Below are 19778 nucleotides of genomic sequence, written 5' to 3' on the forward strand. Positions count from 1 at the left end.
ACGCAACACTCTTGGTGTGATTCCAACATTCGGCCTGGTGTTTGATTAGACACGTGCGAGGAGAGGAGAGGGTCGTGACGCAAATATGACAGATTTATAGTTTTCGAAACGGTCTCACAATCTTAGCTCAACGCTCCTCTGATGTGTCCGCAGAGAGTCTCGATCATAAATATAACCCCTTTATTATTAGTCCCCCCCCCCACACCCCTCAATCAAAAGCCAACACGGGACTCTCTGGGTTGCCTCGTGTGTGTGCGTGTGTGTGTGTGTTTGAGCTTCGCATCCTCGCATTTCCATTACGCACAGGAGAGCGCTCACATGCCTTCCCTGAGCGAACCCTCTTGGCAGAATGGAGCAGCGCGGACGGAGAGCCGCGGTGACTCATGAGGGGGGCGCTGAAACAGGAGCCGCCTGCCTCTTCATCACCTTAAAAATTAACTTCTTGGGTTTCCCTGCGCGCCAAACATTTATTACCGCGCCGGCGGTCATGTCGCGGTTCGCGCGTCGCTCCTGCTGCTCCTCGGGCGGAGGAGGAGAGGGACAATCAAAAAGTTCAGCACTCCCTCCAGCCGGTGCGTTTTGAATTTTGAATCCGGTCTGTGATCGTCGTTTTTTTTTGTTTTTGTTTTTGTTTTTTTTCCCCTCGTCTGAACACCGGAGTAGTGGCACCATGGCCACTGCGCCCTGAGGGGAGATGGATTTAGAGGTGAGGGATGTGAACGGGTCGAACTGTTTGTCCCGGAATGAGAGCGACGGAGGACTGAGCGCCTCTTCTTCTTCTTCTTCCTCTTCCTCCTCCTCTTCTTCTTCTACTTCTCCTTCTTTTTCTTCTTCCTCTGGAGTGTCCACTGCGCTGGCCAGCGTGCTGATCTTCACCATCGTGGTAGACATCCTGGGCAACGTCCTCGTCATCCTGTCCGTGTACAGGAACAAAAAGCTGAGGAATCCAGGTGAGAGACAAACAGACGAGAGAGAAAGTGTCGGTGGATGTCAATAGATGATTGAAACGTGTGCGAGTCATGGCCGGATTAGGCACTCATATAAAAGCAAGGGGAAAGTTTTTATTTTCAATTCCATCAAGATTAATTAAAAAAAAAAAAGATTATTTCAGATCATTTGATTATTCACAGAAGGCTGAAGCCAAAAAGGAAACATCGCCCTGCTCTCTTCATTCATGACTAAAATGATGTAATATAACATGCAGCGTGTGACCTCTGTGTTTGACAATCAGCCTGCTATCTCATGTGAGCCTCCAGCCACAGTGTGATGATGGAGCTACCACAGCCTTGCCTGTCTGCCTTCATATCTCTTCATAAATAATAACATTGTCTTCGACCCCAACCCCCCCCCCCCCATCTGGCTTTATCCTTGATCCTCCAGCTCAGATAAATCACATCCCTCCTTATAGCAGGACCCCTCTAGTGTCCCACCAGCAGCCAAGGTGAGAGACACTATTGTATGTATTGAACACAGCCTCGTATTTTGTTGTCATACGTTTCAAGTGTCCTGGCCGGGCAGTGTGAAGGTGAAGATGATATTTATAATGGTCACTCTGATGCCAGGTTTCATTCTTGGCAAATATGCCATCATCATTCAGCCGTCCTCTTCGCTCTCCGTAGCCCGGAGTCGTCTCGGATGGCCACTGAGGCCGTTCGTGACACCGTTCAGCACGCGGCAAAATAAAATGAGTCTGTAAATCGTTCACTTAAATATTTTTGTGAACTGAAGCACTGTAGGAGAATTATTATTATTACAGGGACAGGAAGGTGTGACTGTGTGGCTGTTGTTTTCTTTTTTTGGATAAACGAAGTCTGATCTGTTGGGTCTCACCCTAGCTTTGTATTTTATATTTCCCCACTTACTTTAATTACAACATAAGGACATCTTTCATGTGCAGAGAGGACAACAGACTTGCGTCCATCAGCAGGGCCGGATCAAATGGACAGACTTCACCGGGCAGACTGTAGTTTTTGGGCCCCGATAAACGCACAATTGAATGTTTAGTCAGCGAACAAAATCACTGATATACTTCTATAGGTTCAACTTTTAAACTCATTTAGTAAGATAGATGGTTTAGCTTAGCTGTATAAGAAAAGAAAAGAAAAGTATAGCACATGTTTTGTGTGCTTAAAAATTAACAAATGATTATGTAGAACTTGAAATAAAGTTTTAGACCAGAGTTTCTTTTCGATTTTTATATGAGGAAGTATTTTGAAATGTATGTTAAACATTATGTAAAGTAGACAGTTCTTTTCTTCTCTCTCTCTCTCTCTCTCTCTCTCTCTCTCTCTCTCTCTCTCTCTCTCTCTGCCTCCTCGTGACTTTAAGGCCCTCGGCAGGGTTTTAGTTTCCCTCTCATAATTAACTATGAGCTGCTGTTCTGTAGCCGAGGGTGTCACTTTCCGATAAAAAGTGGTGGAGCTCGACAAAAGCTTGGATGAGGAAACAATCTTCAATATATGCAGTTTCAGGCAGTGTAATTACCAGGAGTGTAAACCACCAGTTTACACACAATACATGACGACATCGATTCTCTGAACAACAGAACAATATGTTCTGATAACAAATTATTATCATTATTATACTATTATTCTAACAAATCCCCATTTACAACTATTATTTCCGCATCGTCCGTTTTCGTCAGTATTCATAGTCTTGTGAATCTGAACAGATTTGTATAAAAAAACAATAACACAAATTCAAATGATAACAAAAACAACACTGAGAATAACGAACATAAACAGTAGAGACGATCAAAGTAAAAATAAACATGGGTTGTACGTATGTTTAGCTGGCGTCGACATATTCAGTCAGTCCAAATATTCTACCGCCACCTCCATGTGTGTGTTGTCCATCTGTTTATGAAAAGTTCCCGCCATACTCTGAGCATATAAGTGATTTGTTTCCATCATATAAATATTTCTCAGAATAGTTAACTCCCCAGCACAGGTGGTGGTGGTGGGACGAGTTCCTTCATATCCTCTTATTGTACCTGCTTCTGTTGCCGCTGCTGGTAAGATCTGTGCTAAACACGTATTTTTCTTGCCGTTAATTACAGCTGGTTTCATCCCAAGGACTGATAACTGATAATATCAGCCCATTTAACACTATAAGTTACAGAAGAAGCAGCTGCACATTTCATTTGTGCTTTTGGCCATAATAGAAAAAGACAGCTCATAGATATATGTGAATAATTGTAACTGTTCAATGCAGACTCCACTAACCAGCATAAAAATGTGGGTAAGGCTCAATAATAAGATTAGTAATAACAAGATTATGAAATGGATCGACGTTTTCACTTTGCATCCATGATATTGAATCAATAACCCTTAATTCCATGTATTGTTACACCACGGATAATTATGGTGGGAACGAAATTGCATTGATGCATCAAAATGAATTAATGAATGAAATCTTTTTTGTTAGTCACAACTCTCAGGGAAAACTACTTTTAAGCACATTTTCTGTGCAAGAAGTGTCTTTGGTGTAAATGGCACCTAAGCAGCAAACTCCCTGCACAGAATACACTTTAGTTCTGATTGATTGATTCTTCCCAGTAACGTGTCCTTTTTAACTTCTGATGTCCACATTAATGTGAAAACGACTCTTCTGATGTATTAAAATGGAAAAAAAAAAAAAAAAACTTTTGTTCAGTTTATAAGGTTGTTGGTGATCAGAAACTCTTTGCTGGCTATTGTCAGACAATGTTTTTTTATGATCGGTAAAAGAGGCTGACAGAGCCGGAGTGACACAGAAGACAAATAAGACAGACATAATGTACAGACAGCAACATAAAGCAGCTGCAACCATACATGTGATGATGCGATTAGAGTCCGGACATAGAGATTAGGCCAGGCCAAGCAGGGTGTGTGTGTGTGTGTGTGTGTGTGTGTGTGTGTGTGTGTGTGCATGCGTGCCTGTGTGTGTATGTGTGTGCGTGTGTGCGTGTGTGTGTGTGTGTGTGTGTGAGAGAAAGAGAGAGAGAGAGGCAGTGATATGTGTCTGTGTTTAGTGATCCTGGACATGCTGGTGCATGGCGTCAGAGAGAGGAAGACATCGTGTTGGCGATCATAATTACATGATGCAACAACAATATCAGTGTAATACTAACATAATAAAGTAATATGGCGATAATACAATAACGGTGTGATAATCAACTTACGCAGCAGAATATAACATTAGCCATTATAATCATTTGTACATGTTTATAAAGCAGTGAGCTATGAAGACAGGTGAGCATTCAACCCCCGGCATCGCAACCGGAAGCCCCAAAGGAAGGCAGACGGGACGGGACGGGACGGGACGGGACGTGGCAGCGAGTGCTGACCCAGTTCAGTACATTTATCACTCTTCTTGCGTTGTGACAGATAAACCTTTCAATGGTTTTACCAACAGTAAAATGAGTTTAAAGGTGCACTATGAAGGTTTTGGGAAGAAAAAAAAAATCACTGATCTCGACTGAACAAACAAACTGACCTTAAAGGACAGTTTCATACTGTTTTACTTTGCTTGCATGTGGCGGACCCTGCCACCTAGCTTCAAACAGTGTTCTCGGGACCTTATTATCCTCTGAGCTTGTTTATTCAGATGCAAATAAATATGCTGAGTTTGTCTTATTACCTCATTAATAGTATAAATATCATCTTTCTGCATTTCTTTTTCCAAAACCACATAGTGCTCCTTTTAAAAAATCACAAATGCCTCTCATACCAATCTAAAATTGTCACATTATTTCTGAGATACTAGCCGGGGGGAGGGAGATGTTGCACTGATGATCGATAAGATCAATAGCTCCAGGGAGGGTATTTCTCTTTTAAGTAGTAAGACCTAAGTTTCACCTCCCATCTCAGTCATCTTTGTTACATTTCCTGAAGAAATGCAATTACCAGTCTTATCTTGGGTTGCAAATTGCGCATGTTGGTTTCCATCTCCTTCAATAAAAAAACTGATAACATCCTGATACTAAGAGCCTGCTTGTTGTCTGGCATGGGAAAACTACGGAAGTGACAAAAAAATATTGAAATAAATCAAGGGACCAGTCACAGGGCAGGCTCAGCAACAGATATGTAACGACACCCTACAGGGTACACCGCTTAAGATGCAGGCTCGGGAAAACAATGCATATTTTATTTCCAGTTGCACGAATGATAAATCGTATATTGTTTTAATTGTAGGATCAGGCTTGTGATTCGGTCTTTCGGAAACGAATCTGAACAGTGAGATATGTTATCAGAAATCTATCCAGAGGCTGAAAACGGAACAAAAAACAATCTGTGATGTTGAACTACTTTGAACTGAAAAGTCATGAAGATCAAGCGTCATTATACCCAGCAGGGCCACGCGTAAAAGTTAAGTCACGAAAGCCCTCTGACGAGGCAAAAGACTAAACTCAGCGATCACAACATGATGCTAATGAGAACGTTCAAATAGGGCAGCGGGATTAGGTCAGCGAGCGGTTGGGATAATGAGCTTTTAATTACAATTTCAACTATGTTACGTAACACTTCCACCATGTTCCTGCGTGGAACGGCCAAATGCAGTTTGGCGAGAAGTTTAGGAGCCCGAAGAATAATTTGATTATCCAGTTTGCAAAAATGCCACAGTCGACTGGTCTCAAACAAGAGTGCAGGAGTAAATGGCCTGTTCAAAAGTCCTCACCATGCTGGTCGACCACGGACACTGCACTGATTACAAACTTAATTGGACTGACTGACCGGTCCAGCCACACAAGAGGCCTCACCAGTGGTAGGTCTGCATTATGGCTGCAACTAATGTTTACCTTCATCACCCATTAATTGTTTAATTCATCAGTTAAATCAACTGTCTCTGAACATCCGTGCAAGGCCTGATTAAAGATTCAAATAATATCGGAGAAGTCCCCACATTAGAAACACATTTACAAAGTTTTCTGTGGTGTTTTATAATGTTGTGTGTTCTTCACTGCGTTATTTACAACCACATTCAGCGAATGCAGTTCAGAGGAATAGAATTAAAATGACACTAGTTCTGAAACAACATGTATCACCGGGGGTGCAGGGATTATACAACGGGCTTTGAACACGGAGGATTGATGGCCAACATGTGCTGCTTTAAATCCACTCCCATCAGATGTGCCAATCCGTCACTTTTAATGAATCATTTAGGCTTAAATTGTCAAAAAAATGTGTGAAAAACTGCTCATTGCAATTTCTCAGAACCCAAAGTGATGCCTTCAAGTTGCTTCTTTTGTCCGGCCAACAATCCAAAACCAAAAGACTTTTTTATTTACTGTCACAGATGTAATAAATTTAAAAAAAGCAGCCAATCCTCCCATTTAAGAAGCTGGAACAAGCAAACATTTGACAGTTTTGCCTGAAAAAATTACTTCAACAATTAATCAACCATGAAAATAGCTGGTAAGTAATTTTTTATCTCCATGGTCCATATAGCAATCGCAGCCCAGTCTGTTGTTCTGGCTGTGCCGTCTTTTAATAGAGGAAAGCATTATATTTGAGAAAATAGGCCAACAATTTTCAACACTCTGAAAGCACATGATATCACAGAGCTATTGCTAAGTCAGATTTGAAGCTGCCTGATTATTGTGTCATTATTTGTTCCCTTTGCAATTAACACAGTTTTAAATGTGTGCATCATATTAATCATGTTTCAACTCATACATATCATATTTCAGTCAAATGTGTTTTTTGTTTTTTGTTTGAAAGACGGCTCAAGCAAACAATCAACTATCAAAATAGTTGGGATTTAATTTTATTTGTTGGCTGCAGTTTGAGTCGATGTTTCAGAATTTGTAAAGGTGACACGACTGTATATTTTTAATGAGACCTTGGAGATCTTTCAGCTGTTTTGGGGACCATCTCCAGCTCCATGTTTATGGCAACAAAACAGTCATTTTATGCAAAACCATGATGTCTTCCTAAACTTAACCAAGTGGAATCTGTTCCTTAACTTAATCGGAGCGTTAGCACAGTGTCGTGGCAAGACAGAAATGGAAAGTCCAACCTAAAGAAAACAATATTTATTCTGGCGACTGGACTGAGTAATAGTCTGATCACTGCAGCGCTCGTCTGTATGTGAGAGCAGGAACTTGAAACTCCACTTGAGGCCTTGAGCGTCCATCTCCGCTGTCTTTTTTTGTTTGGTTGTTTTTTTTTTTTTTGTGGGGGGGTGGCAAGTGTGTCCTTAAGTGACTGGAATTGTTACTGCTGTTAGTCTATCATCAATCCCCTCTCTGCTCCTAACAAGATATTTATAGGTTTCGCTCACTTTGTATGAATGTTTAATTGGACAGAGTTTTTTCGGGGAAGGGAAGCACGGACGCAGCTGAAGAATGGCAAGCAGCTGTAGATGATCTACATGCCATAAAAATCTGATAGATGGCTGCTTTGTGACAGGCTGATAGGTGCGGTGTAATACAATAACATCCTCTGGCTTCCAAAACGGACTTGTGAGTGATATACTGAGGTAGGATTTATGATTCACAGTGGGCAAAGCCTGCACTCAGGCATATATTTCCGTGGCCTCACATCCCCTTCTCCCTGTTACTCACTATTTAGACTGCTGGTTTGCCTCCTCACACACAGCAGCCAGCAGGACTTTCCGCTCTGCTTCACACCGACACACTCGCCTCACGCGCCGCCTCCATATATCCCTCCGCTAACGACACATCTACGTGCGCACATTTGGTAGACGCTGGTACACCCTCTGAGTGATGCATGTCTTCAGGTGTTTTGAAGGGGAATAGGTGGCGCGTGTTCCATTTTCGCAGGCTCTCTCAAGTGTGCAGATGAATTAAGGATCTATCCAAGTGACTCCCTCAGAGGGCTGGAGCTTGAGCATGGCACTATAGGACTGCCAATGGGGTGTTAACTCTAGAGTTTCCCACTGGGGTTAACCATACTAAAAATAAACTGAACACACACACGAAAAAAAAAGCACCCGTGATAGCGAGAGAGAGAGACACGCACAGAAACGATGAAGGGGAGCAGATGGGGGAAATAACGAAAGGATGAGCTTGATTCTGGATGTGTGTGTGTGTGTGTGTGTGTGTGTGCGCGCGCGCGCGTGTTCGCAGCTTGCACCTCTCAGGTCTGAGAATGGACTCTTGCTAAATCATGCACGGCATCCCCTCAGTCACTGCACAGTCATGAATAAAACCTAAAAACCGGAGTGTCCAGAGGGGCGGTTAATTGAGTCAGAGGACTAAGTGAGTCAAAGCAGAAGCCGATTTAAATTGACAGCGCAGATCCACGGGGAATATCACTTAGCACACTACATTAAACATATCTTTCTTTTCCCGACAACAACAACTTTGTGGACGGCTTTTTTTGCTTATTTTTCCAACTGGCGCAGAGGTTTTATCAGACCGCGACTATCTGACCAAATCACACCTAGATAAGGCGATTGTTTACTTTACACCCGAGCGCTCCTTCGACCGTAGCGGCTCAAATTGTGCATATTTTCACGTTTTCCAGGATCGCGCCCTAATGAGTGAGACACCAGCCGCCGCTTGTGTCCCGGGCCGTCGGATTTCTCTCAGGGCCTGTGAGTCTTATTTCCTCAGACACAGGCGGTCCGATTGGTGGACGGCCTCTGATGACGACGATGTTTTTGGCGGGGAGGCTCGTAGCGACAGGCAGCTTGTGTCAGCTTAATGTTGAACTTCCGCGAAAAAAATTTCTCTGGCCCCTTGTTCATGAAGTAGTCACCACTAATTCATCAGCGCTTTAATGTCCTTGCCGAGAGGTTATTCTTGCTTATTTATGATAACATGCTGAGTAAATCAAAAGTAATCTCATTTTGGATATGCACTTGTAGCATTAAGCCCCGATGACATTCAGCCTGATTCAAGCGTAGCCAGCCCTCCTACACATACTTTTTTTTTTTTTTTTAATGAATTCGTCTCTTTCCTTCAAAGGTGTATAAATATAGCCGGGTGAATCAAAGCGTAGTGGATCACGTTTCCTGTGTGAGTGGTGAGAGCGATGTGATACAGACGGTGGGCTTGACAGAAGAGCATGAGCCCTCGAGAGTCACACTTGTACACAGCCATGCAAGTTCGCCAGATTGAAAATCAGCCGGCAGCCTTTTTGTTTTGTCTTTTAGTTTGTTCATCTCCTGTACTTCCATCTTCATTATGTACCCACTTTTTCTCCAGCGTAACTCCTCGATATTCACAACTGTTCAGCTGGAATGAAGCAAGTCGCCATAAATAAGCCCACCTTGTACACAGAGCCTATTTTAATACATATGTGGGTTTATATCCCGGGAGGGGCGGGCGTGAGGCAGATTCTGTCCAATATATTTTTGATCAGCTGCAGCCTGGTGGGTGCTGAGTGATTCCGATGACAAATATCTTGTTTCACTCATGCATGGCTGAAGAGGTCTCCGCTGTATTGTTTTGATTTATGGTCCATCCGCCAAAAAACAGTTGTGTGTGACAGACAAAGCGAGAGAGGGGGGAGCTCGCAGGGTGGTCGCCGAGCTCTCAGAAGTCACTTTAAAGCGAGGACGAGTTAATCTGAAGCAACGTTTGACTTGACAGTCGACGGTTCTGTGAGAGCGTTGGGTACGATCAGATAATTACGGAGCCAGTGGTGTCAGGGAACTCAAAGGCCCCGAGTCAGCAGTCCCAGATGGCCTGCAACCAATCAGCATTCAGGTTAAGCTCTATCCAACTCACACTCGTTGTTAATAATAGCTCCCAAAGATGTCAGCGGGCACGACTATTATGGTATCCAGGAGTGAGAATGTCTTTGTTGTACGCTAAAAACAACACATCGCGTCGAGTGCTTTGGGTTTGGGTGTGATGAGCATCAGGCCCGGCCAAGTCGGTTAATTAAACAGCGAGAGGTAATGGCTCATCCAGTGTTTTAACAGTGGATGCCAACAAAACAAAAGACAATCATCTGGCCGCTTCACAGCAATCCTCTCAGCTGCGTTTTAGCACTTACCTCATCCTCTTGACAATTAAAGGGGGGAACGAGGGTTCAGCCAGAGAGAGCTGTGAGGCTGCGGCGTGCCCCGTCCAGCCGGTGCACATGATAACACTGAGTCGCATGATGTCAGCGATGAATCAAACCTCTGCACAATGACAAATGCACACAGCGAGGACTGTGAGCGTCACAAATACAATCTGACAGATTTGCCCACTGAGCTGACTCGAGGATGAGGAACAAATGCTTTTATTTTTATCTCAGCGGGCTTGAGAGAGCGCCCGTGCCGTATGAGTAACCTGGATATCAGCTGCCTCCGAATACCTGTGGAAAAATGTGAAACCAGCATCGGAGAGCTATCGGAAAAAGTCCCCAAATTGGGAACAAATCTGCATAGTTTTGCAACGTTTTGTAGCATTGCATGTTCTCGGTTATTGTCTTTTTATTACCACAGCCAGTAATTCTAATTCAAATTAGGCCGGTTGCTAAACAACACAGTGCAACTGCGTTATCCCCGTGGTGCAGGGATTATAATGAGCTTTGAACGCGGAGGATTGACGGCCAACATGTGTTTTAAATCCACTCCCATCACATCTGCCAATCAGCGCTGTTGTTTCAGCTGTTGACTGAGGGAGCGAGAACTTCAGAAGGTGGTTTATGTTATATCAACCCTGGAATCACCCCAACGTCTGACACACAGGGTTGTGAAAATGAGGCACATTATATATAATCCTTCACAGATTATTTACAGAAAACATAAGTGTTTATATTCACACCAGTGATGTAATGTCTGGCTAAATGTTGGTCATGACAAGCAGTGTGTGGTGAAACTCTTTCAGACTGGTTCGGTTTTGCTGTGTCGTTTTTTTTGGGGGGTTTTTTCGTCGTTGTTCACCGGCTACTAATTTTATGGTAATGAGTTTTCCTCTTTTCCTCTAAAAGCTGAACTGTCTTTAGTGGCAGCAAACTCTTGGTTTATATGGGCAAAATCTCCACTCTTGTACATTGTGTTGCTCACACACACACACTGTCGACCCTTCATTGCACAACATCTACTCAAAACTTATGGGAAGCAACTGCTTCATCTGTGAAACACCGCCTGACTTGCATGGTGACTCCACGCTTATGTTCTTGTTATCGCTCTTCTTATCTAACACAACATTACAATTTGATTTATTGCTTTATTCTCCCCCACCCAGAACAGCTGCACTGTAACAATATCAGACGTCATCTTCTATGATTCATGTCTTCTGAGGAGATCCAGTGTCACACCACCATCAGCTCAGAGCTCAGGAGGACAGGAACTTGTTTGAGTGTAATCTGACGTTAAAATCGCCCATATCCTGGGTTTTAAGCACTTAAACTAAGTGTTTGACTGTCTGTTCCTGGAGGCAAAGAAGCTTTAAAACAAAAACAGACAGACTGATTTGAGCCTTTTGTGGGATGTACTTGCCAATAAAACAATGCAATAAACAAAGAGTCTGCAGCTAGCGGCTCGGCGAGGCAACAGTCCTGCTGTGATTCATTGCAAGTTGGGAGTTCTGAGTACCCTGGTACGCCTGAGGTCGTCGGCTCAAGACAACATGGGCACAAATTAAATGGATGAACATGGCAACTACAAACTGAAGGGGTGAAAAGGTTATCACTGTGTGCAGCTCCGTACTGCTGAGACGTCAGGTGCGTTTATGTCAGGCTGGATATTGTCCAAGATCTCAACTTGAAATTCTGACTTGAATGACTGTTTGATTGCACTCTTCCGCGTCGGATGTAGTTTTTCTGTTCCAAGTACAATGGATGGAGTGCTGCAGGAGTAATGTTTTTGTTGTAGGCTAACCCAGAAGTTAGCATCACCCTGGATCCCTCAACAAAAAGCCTTTGGGATGTTCTCTTTGGGTTTTTGGATGTTTGCAAAATATAAACTCTGTGGCTTTGTTCAGCAAGGAAATCTTCACTGATGAACACCACTTCAACTATGGTTGTGTAAGTTGATCAATCTACAAGTTGTAAAGTTAGAGTTACAATTGTTTGCAACTAAAGTCCACCTGTAAAGACGGACTAGTGAATAGATACGTTTCTGTGTTCTGAGTGATGACATTTAACGTCCCAAGAATTCTCTTTCATTCAAATGTGGGGTACCTACTGACGTGAAACTATCTTAAGCTTTTGTTAACCACAGACTTTATTTCAAGCATCTAACGGAAAAACTACTCATAAATCCAAGACGAAGGAACCTTAAGTCCAAAAATGCGAACCCATTTCCGGGTCTTAGGGTTGTGGAACTTTTCACCAAATGCTAACATCAGAATGCTAACATGGTCACACTGACATTGCTAAAATGTCACATGTTGAGGTCTGATACTTACCATGCTCACCATATTAGTATATACACTATATTACCAAAAGTATTCGCTCACCCATTCAAATGATCAGAATCAGGTGTTCTAATCACTTGGCCTGGCCCCAGGTGTATAAATTCAAGCACTCAGGCATGCAGACTGTGAAACAAGACATTTGTGAAAGAATGGGCCGCTCTCAGGAGCTCAGTGAATTCCAGCGTGGAACTGTCATAGGATGCCACTTGTGCAACAAATCCAGTCGTGAAATTTCCTCGCTCCTAAATATTCCACAGTCAACTGTCAGCTCTATTATAACAAAATGGAAGCGTTTGGGAACAACAGCAACTCAGCCACGAAGTGGTAGGCCACGTAAAGTGACGGAGAGGGGTCAGCGGATGCTGAAGCGCATAGTGCAAAGAGGTCGCCGACTTTCTGCACAGTCAATTGCTAGAGAGCTACAAACTTCATGTGACCTTCAGATTAGCCCAAGTACAGTACGCAGAGAGCTTCATGGAATGGGTTTCCATGGCCGAGCAGCTGCAGCCAAGCCACACATCACCAAGTGCAATGCAAGGCGTCGGATGCAATGGTGTAAAGCACGCCGTCACTGGCCTCTAGAGCAGTGGAGACGCGTTCTCTGGAGTGATGAATCACGCTTTTCCATCTGGCAATCTGATGGACGAGTCTGGGTTTGGAGGTTGCCAGGAGAACGGTACATTTCAGATTGCATTGTGCCAACTGTGAAATTTGGTGGAGGAGGAATTATGGTATGGGGTTGTTTTTCAGGAGCTGGGCTTGGCCCCTTAGTTCCAGTGAAAGGAACATTGAATGCTTCAGGATACCAAAACATTTTGGACAATTCCATGCTCCCAACCTTGTGGGAACAGTTTGGAGCGGGCCCCTTCCTCTTCCAACATGACTGTGCACCAGTGCACAAAGCAAGGTCCATAAAGACGTGGATGACAGAGTCTGGTGTGGATGAACTTGACTGGCCTGCACAGAGTCCTGACCTGAACCCGATAGAACACCTTTGGGATGAATTAGAGCGGAGACTGAGAGCCAGGCCTTCTCGACCAACATCAGTGTGTGACCTCACCAATGCGCTTTTGGAAGAATGGTCAAAAATTCCTATAAACACTCTCCTCAACCTTGTGGACAGTCTTCCCAGAAGAGTTGAAGCTGTAATAGCTGCAAAAGGTGGACCGACATCATATTGAATTCTATGAGTTAGGAATGGGATGGCACTTCAGTTCATAGAATGAGTAAAGGCAGGTGAGCGAATACTTTTGGTAATATAGTGTATCATGTGAGCATGCTAACTTGCTCATTAGCACTTAAGTCATGTGAGGATCAGTATAGTTCTGCTGTGTTACCACAAATGAGCAGTGACCGATAAGCTCCAAGAAGACAAGTTAAGTTCTTTGAGTGATTATGCAGAAAGTTTGAAGTGAGTTAATTTTGTGTCCATAGTTGCGATGGTTTCATATTTGAACTCAAGACTATTAGCTCTTCCACAAGTTGAAGAAGGAGCTCTTTGGTCGCCCTATTGACAGTGATGATGACATTAACACTGCTGTCAACTCATAAACCTGATTATAGGTTAACTTATATTTTTGAGCTGGTAATTAGTGCTGGGCGGTATGACCAAAAATGCATGTCACTGTATAATGTTTTTTTTTTTTTTTTATTCATCCATAATCAGGTGTTCACAGCATTTTCTACTGGTTGAGAGACGAATTACTAGCCCCTTTTAGATAGAAAAGCTGTCACTGGGGTAGGCATGAACATGGAATGTGATGTGAAGCACGAAGTTGGGCATGAACAGATACATATAACTTATGCATTGGGAGAAATGTGGCGACACTTGATAGATTTACTTAATTATAGACCTGTGGCCCATATTCTCGCCTCCTCAGTCAAACACACGCCAATGTTAAATCCTCGCTATTAAAGGAAGCGTGCAGCGGAGCGCCTCGCGTTAGCTGCCTCAAGCAACAGACAGCTAACAGGAAGCAGGTTGAATTTGTCTTCAAAATAAGAGCTTTACATTGCACCCCATTGGAGTTTAGAACTGGTTCCTAGCAGGGGGGTTTTTAATTTGAAAGTAGCGACTGTTAGTAGCTTGCCGCTACAACAACAAGCTGACAGCTACAGAGACCAAGGAGACGCTGGCATCTCCCGCATCTCAGTGGCTTTCCAGTTGCTCATCTGCGGATGAAGTCATGAACTGCAATGTCTATCTTAGCCATCTTCACCGAAACGTAACACCAGAACAGTAACTGTTTACCCTCACCATGCCTCGCAGTCACACCATGTCTGTTTAGAAGCACAACATTAAAAAGGGTCCAGTCTGAAACAGTGTCGTGCAGCGTAGCGTTCCAAATGTTGTGTAATCAAATACACCGGTATGGCAGTATATTAAAAATTCACATCATAATGAAAATATACACGATACGGTATTTGGTGTGAACTGGTATACCCACAGCACTACTGGTAATCAGGTAAACAGGTAGTTGTTCTGGCAGACCATGTGTCACAGACCTATGCCACGGCAAGCATGGCAAAAATGTTATTAGTTTTAAAGTGAGAAAAAAAGTATTTCCAACAGGGAGGGCTGTATCAAAAAGCATGTGCCTGGAACCATATCAGTGCAGTGGAGAGTAGGTTACATGGAAAAAAGACCTCATCATTGAGCCACAGAGGGCACAAAGAAGCTGCTCTTTTATGTAGTCGTACCTCCAGTGACCCAGTTTATTTTAAGGAATTTAACCCGGAGGAGCGAGTGAAGAACGAGTGCTGTATTCTTTAATTATACACCAGTTTGGGTCATGTTTTGTCTGTCATCAAAACCTCTCATGTGTCCCCAGGGAACATCTTCGTGGTGAGCTTGTCTGTGGCAGATCTGGTGGTGGCATTGTACCCGTACCCGCTGGTCCTAACGGCCATCTTCCACAATGACTGGACTATGGGGGACCTGCACTGCCAGGCCAGCGGCTTCATCATGGGCCTCAGCGTCATCGGCTCCATCTTCAACATCACGGCCATCGCCATCAACCGTTACTGCTACATCTGCCACAGCCTCCACTACGACCGCCTGTACAGCCTGAGGAACACCTGCTGCTACCTGGGCCTCACCTGGCTGCTCACCGCCATCGCCACGGTGCCCAACTTCTTTGTGGGCTCTCTGCAGTACGATCCGCGCATCTACTCGTGCACCTTCGCCCAGACGGTCAGCTCTTACTACACCATCTCAGTGGTGGTTATTCACTTTCTGATCCCGCTGCTGGTGGTGTCCTACTGCTACATGAGGATATGGGTGCTGGTGATTCAAGTGAAACATCGGGTCAAACCGGAGCAAGGGACCAAGCTGAAACCCAGTGATGTGAGGAACTTCCTGACTATGTTCATGGTGTTTGTGTTGTTTGCAGTGTGCTGGGCTCCACTGAACCTCATAGGCCTGGCAGTAGCTATAAACCCTGTGAAAGTTGCGCCCAACATACCCGAGTGGCTGTTTGTCACAAGCTACTTCATGGCGTACTTCAACAGCTGCCTCAATGCCATCATATATGGACTACTAAACCAAAACTTCCGTAAAGAATACAAGACGATCCTTCTTGCTCTTTGCATCCCGCGTTTGCTCCTCGTGGAGACGTCCAGGTGCGCCACCGAGGGGCTGAAGAGTAAGCCATCACCGGCTGTGACGAACAACAATGTAGCAGAGATTCATGTATGAGCCAATGTTTTCTCCGGGGAAACTGGAGATGATGTTTCTCTGGAGACTCATTGTTGGTATGTGACTTAATTTACCCTGTGCCTTCTCACAAGACGTGTAGCATCAAGGTGTAGTCACGTTTGGAAAGGACTCTGTTACTGTCACAGTCCTTTCAGCCATATCAGACACTGAAACTGATGAACTGTATCGCAGATACATTGCGTTTGTTTCGTGTCGACCTCGAGGAACACTCTATTTATGACACATTAACAAGGTGGGGGGGGGGGGATGCTCAGACAACTCATCAGTATTCACCAAAAAGCATTGTGACCACGAATCGTAGACAGCATTGAGATTTACCTTCCTAAATTCTTTAATACAGTGAGTCAGAACATACCATTTAGCCTATTGTCTGGATGGGAGACTTCATTTTTTTTTTCCAAGCAACAACCCAGCATGTATTCATGTGCACGAGAATGACTCACTGCCTATTGGCACAGATCCACTAGGAGTATGTCAGCAACATAGTGGAAGCTAAATAAATGTATTTTCTACTCCTGTTATGTCTGTTGGCTCTTAAATGCAGCATAAGAAGACATACTATGCTCATTTTCAGGTTCATAATTTTATTATGGGTTACTACAGGAATAGTTTACATGATTTAATGCTCAAAAAACACATCAGTTGTCTCCTACTGTCCAGTCTGTTGTGAAAGTTCGTCTCGCTTGACCATTCAGGAGAGATGAAGAAGACTCAGAGACGCCGGTGACTAGGAGGACAAGGAAGAACAACCTAACAACACTTCAAGTCATTCCTCCCGAACCTTCGCTAGTTTAAGGTTGTATCTGCAACCCAGAAAGCATCCCTCCTGTTTAACAATGAGGAAGGGAGAAGTTACTGCAGAGCTTCTCACCTCTGGCCAAGTGATGAATAGAAAGGAAATGGGTGGCAGACAATAAGTCCATTACCATAGATGGATTGATGACCATACTACAGGTTCATACAAACAGTCAGCTTTGGTTTGTCTGTTCTATAGATACATCTACAGCTACGAATGGCTAAATCGTAAAGACCATGAGATATAAACTCATACAGCAGATGTCATTATGCCCTTACCCAGAACTTAACATTTACACTGGGTACAAATGACATTGTTATCCAATCTTATGAAGACAGAATGTCCTGGGAGAGTCATATTTTTCTCCCAGACAGTGTTGCAGGACTGTATTCCCCTTCTGTCTGAAATGCTCTGTTTTAGCTCCTGTCTCTTTAAGGCCCCCCCTCACAAGTATCTAGTCTCCTCTGATTGGTCAGCTCACAAATGTCTGAGCCAGCACCCCCTCACTGTTACTCAGTTCGGCTCTGTTGTGTTTTTCAGCTTCCAGTTAGCCTCACTTGTACCGTCAAATAAGCAAAGAATATGGAAATGCGTGACGTAATGTGATGTCAGGAAGTCACGGAATTAAAGGCGGGGCTACTGACGAGGCATTACAAGCACTTTTGAACAGTGTGATGGGGGAGAGGACAACAAGAATCACACTGAGGGAGAGGAACAAAATGAAAAGTATAATAAGCCCCCTTTCAACGATGAAAAAGTCTCATCGTTTGTTTGTTTTGCCTTCAATGTAATCATCCAGAATCTTTTTTTGAATGTTTGGTTTAATTATCAAGGATTTAGCAGTATTGTTTGGGTTTTCTACATCTAATCTACTTTGGGGGTAGGTGCCAATCTGGAGACACATTTCAGCTTCTGTTGATGCTATTCAGAAGTTCGCATGCCATATTTCTTGCTCAGTATGTAAGAATATGTCGGTCTCCTCCTCACTGGGAATGTAAACTGTATTAATTCACCATGACACTGTTTTACCCTCCGGCTTGTCTTCTGAGCAATGATGCCCTCATAAAACACGCTGGGGAGATTTGAGAGGCTTTCGCTCTGGTTTAAATTCAAGATAGAAGCAACAAATACCAGGAAAGAACACTGATGTGTGTCGATGGGAAAAAAAGAGTGTTTTGTTTGTAAAACGATCATTTAAGTGTGTCAACTGTCGTTTGTGTCGGACTAAAAGGTTCAAATGCCTTTTCAGATCTTGATGATTTTGAAATTGCAAAAATCCTGAAGGTGGGGGGGACAACAGATGACAAACAAAGCAAGTTCTTGTTCATTAAATGCCTGAGGGACATGATACGCATCAGGAGCCAGAGATGTAATTTTGTGATAGTGCAAGTGCGCCTGAGCACATGTCACCCTAGCCGAGATGAGCTCTGACAGGCTTCCAGCATAACTTTCACCCGGCAAACAAGCTGTGAGCGGTTCACCTCACAGGGAGGCTCCGAGATGTCACTGTGACACATTCTTGATACGATGCACTGTTACTGGTATATTAAAGAGATTGCACATTCCTGGTGTCTGATTCAAAGAATTCATACATATTATCAGAATATCTGAAGTTTTTGCTTTCAGATCCATTTCTCTGAAAAAGGCTGCAGATGTCTGACTAAATGAAACCCTCAGTGGAGGATAAAAGATGCAGGGACAGAAATCTGAATCCACCATGGATCCTGGATCAGTACCAGAAACTCAAGCTGCTTCACAGAGCCAGGTGCCATCAGGTTGCATAGCAGCAAGCGGCAAAACAAAACAAGGAAACAAGAAAACTAAAAACTGTTCAATTCTCCTTGCTATCACACAAGGCAGTGTCTCTGATGTGGAAGAAAGAAGCAGCCCACATGCCAGTGCAAGGTCAGCTACAGATGAGTGGCTAAAGGGGCTCGAGGGAAGATGACAGTGTCGACTCTACCACACCGAAGAGTCACAGAGTAATGGTCGTGCTCCTTCCTCCTCGCCTTCCACTCTTTATTTTCTCTTCCTCCTGCTTTTTTTTAACCTTTATAGATTAATCCTGAACAGTGTTGGGTGCTTTTCAAAGTAACTCATTACGTTTCTGCATTATCTACTGGGAGAAGTACGGCGTCAGACTACTTTAGAGTTGCCAAGAATTACAGTAAAACCCCTTTCCTTACATGTTGGTGTTATTGGCCAGACGGCGTGCAGCCAACTGTGCATGTGCCTTTGAATGTATTGACTCCACCGTCATTTTGTAGCCTTCTTTACAGCCCGCAATCAATAATTCCTCGGCCTAATAATAGCAATCACGGACACAATATAACATTTGCTGCTCTTTATTCTCCTGACAATCTGACAGCAAACTAGGCAGAGGCATACAGTATTAGGCACGGCTGGTTCAATGAAAACAATACAACGCAGGCTTTTATAGAGCTCTCTGACAGACACATCTTGCATTTCACCATGTGTCCTTTTTTTCACCCCAAAATTAAAAACTAACAGGAATATTGCCACCAAGTTAGTGCTGTCCTCTGCCACCTCACTTCATTTAATTAGCTAGCTACACAGCTATCTGCTGAGCAGACGGAGAAAAACAGAGACAGTGCAATCGAAAATCGAATTTCATCTTATTTTTGTAGCGATATGTGGAAAGGAAAGGACAGCAGCGGATTACTTTTAGGAAAAAGTAACTAAAGAATGGTTTACTTGAATTGCAGAACTAACGTGTTACATTACTTGTTACAACAACAATAAAAGTAATCAGAGTACTCTAACAGATTACTTTGTTCCGAGTTACCCCAAACTCTGCTCTTGAAGCTTATTTTGACCTACTTCTTCGAAGGTATTATATAAAGATCAGTACCACATATATCAGTACATGAAGTATGACAGCCAAAAGATGATTAACTAAGTGTAATACATCTTAGTTTAGCGTACATGACTGTGTGGCT

At 43.5% G+C, this 19778-nt stretch overlaps 1 protein-coding gene across 1 annotated transcript; it reads left to right on the forward strand.

The window, feature by feature from the left end:
• Positions 1 to 315: 315 nt before the first annotated feature.
• mtnr1c (melatonin receptor 1C) lies at positions 316 to 18373 on the forward strand. The gene is made up of 2 exons (XM_037076039.1): positions 316 to 950; positions 15136 to 18373. The coding sequence occupies exons 1-2, from the start codon at positions 695 to 697 to the stop codon at positions 15999 to 16001; spliced, it is 1122 nt and encodes a 373-aa protein (XP_036931934.1). The 5' UTR covers positions 316 to 694; the 3' UTR covers positions 16002 to 18373.
• Positions 18374 to 19778: the final 1405 nt, after the last annotated feature.

This window comes from Acanthopagrus latus, chromosome 18 (genome assembly GCF_904848185.1).
Source record: "Acanthopagrus latus isolate v.2019 chromosome 18, fAcaLat1.1, whole genome shotgun sequence".
Classification (NCBI taxonomy): Eukaryota; Metazoa; Chordata; class Actinopteri; order Spariformes; family Sparidae; genus Acanthopagrus; species Acanthopagrus latus.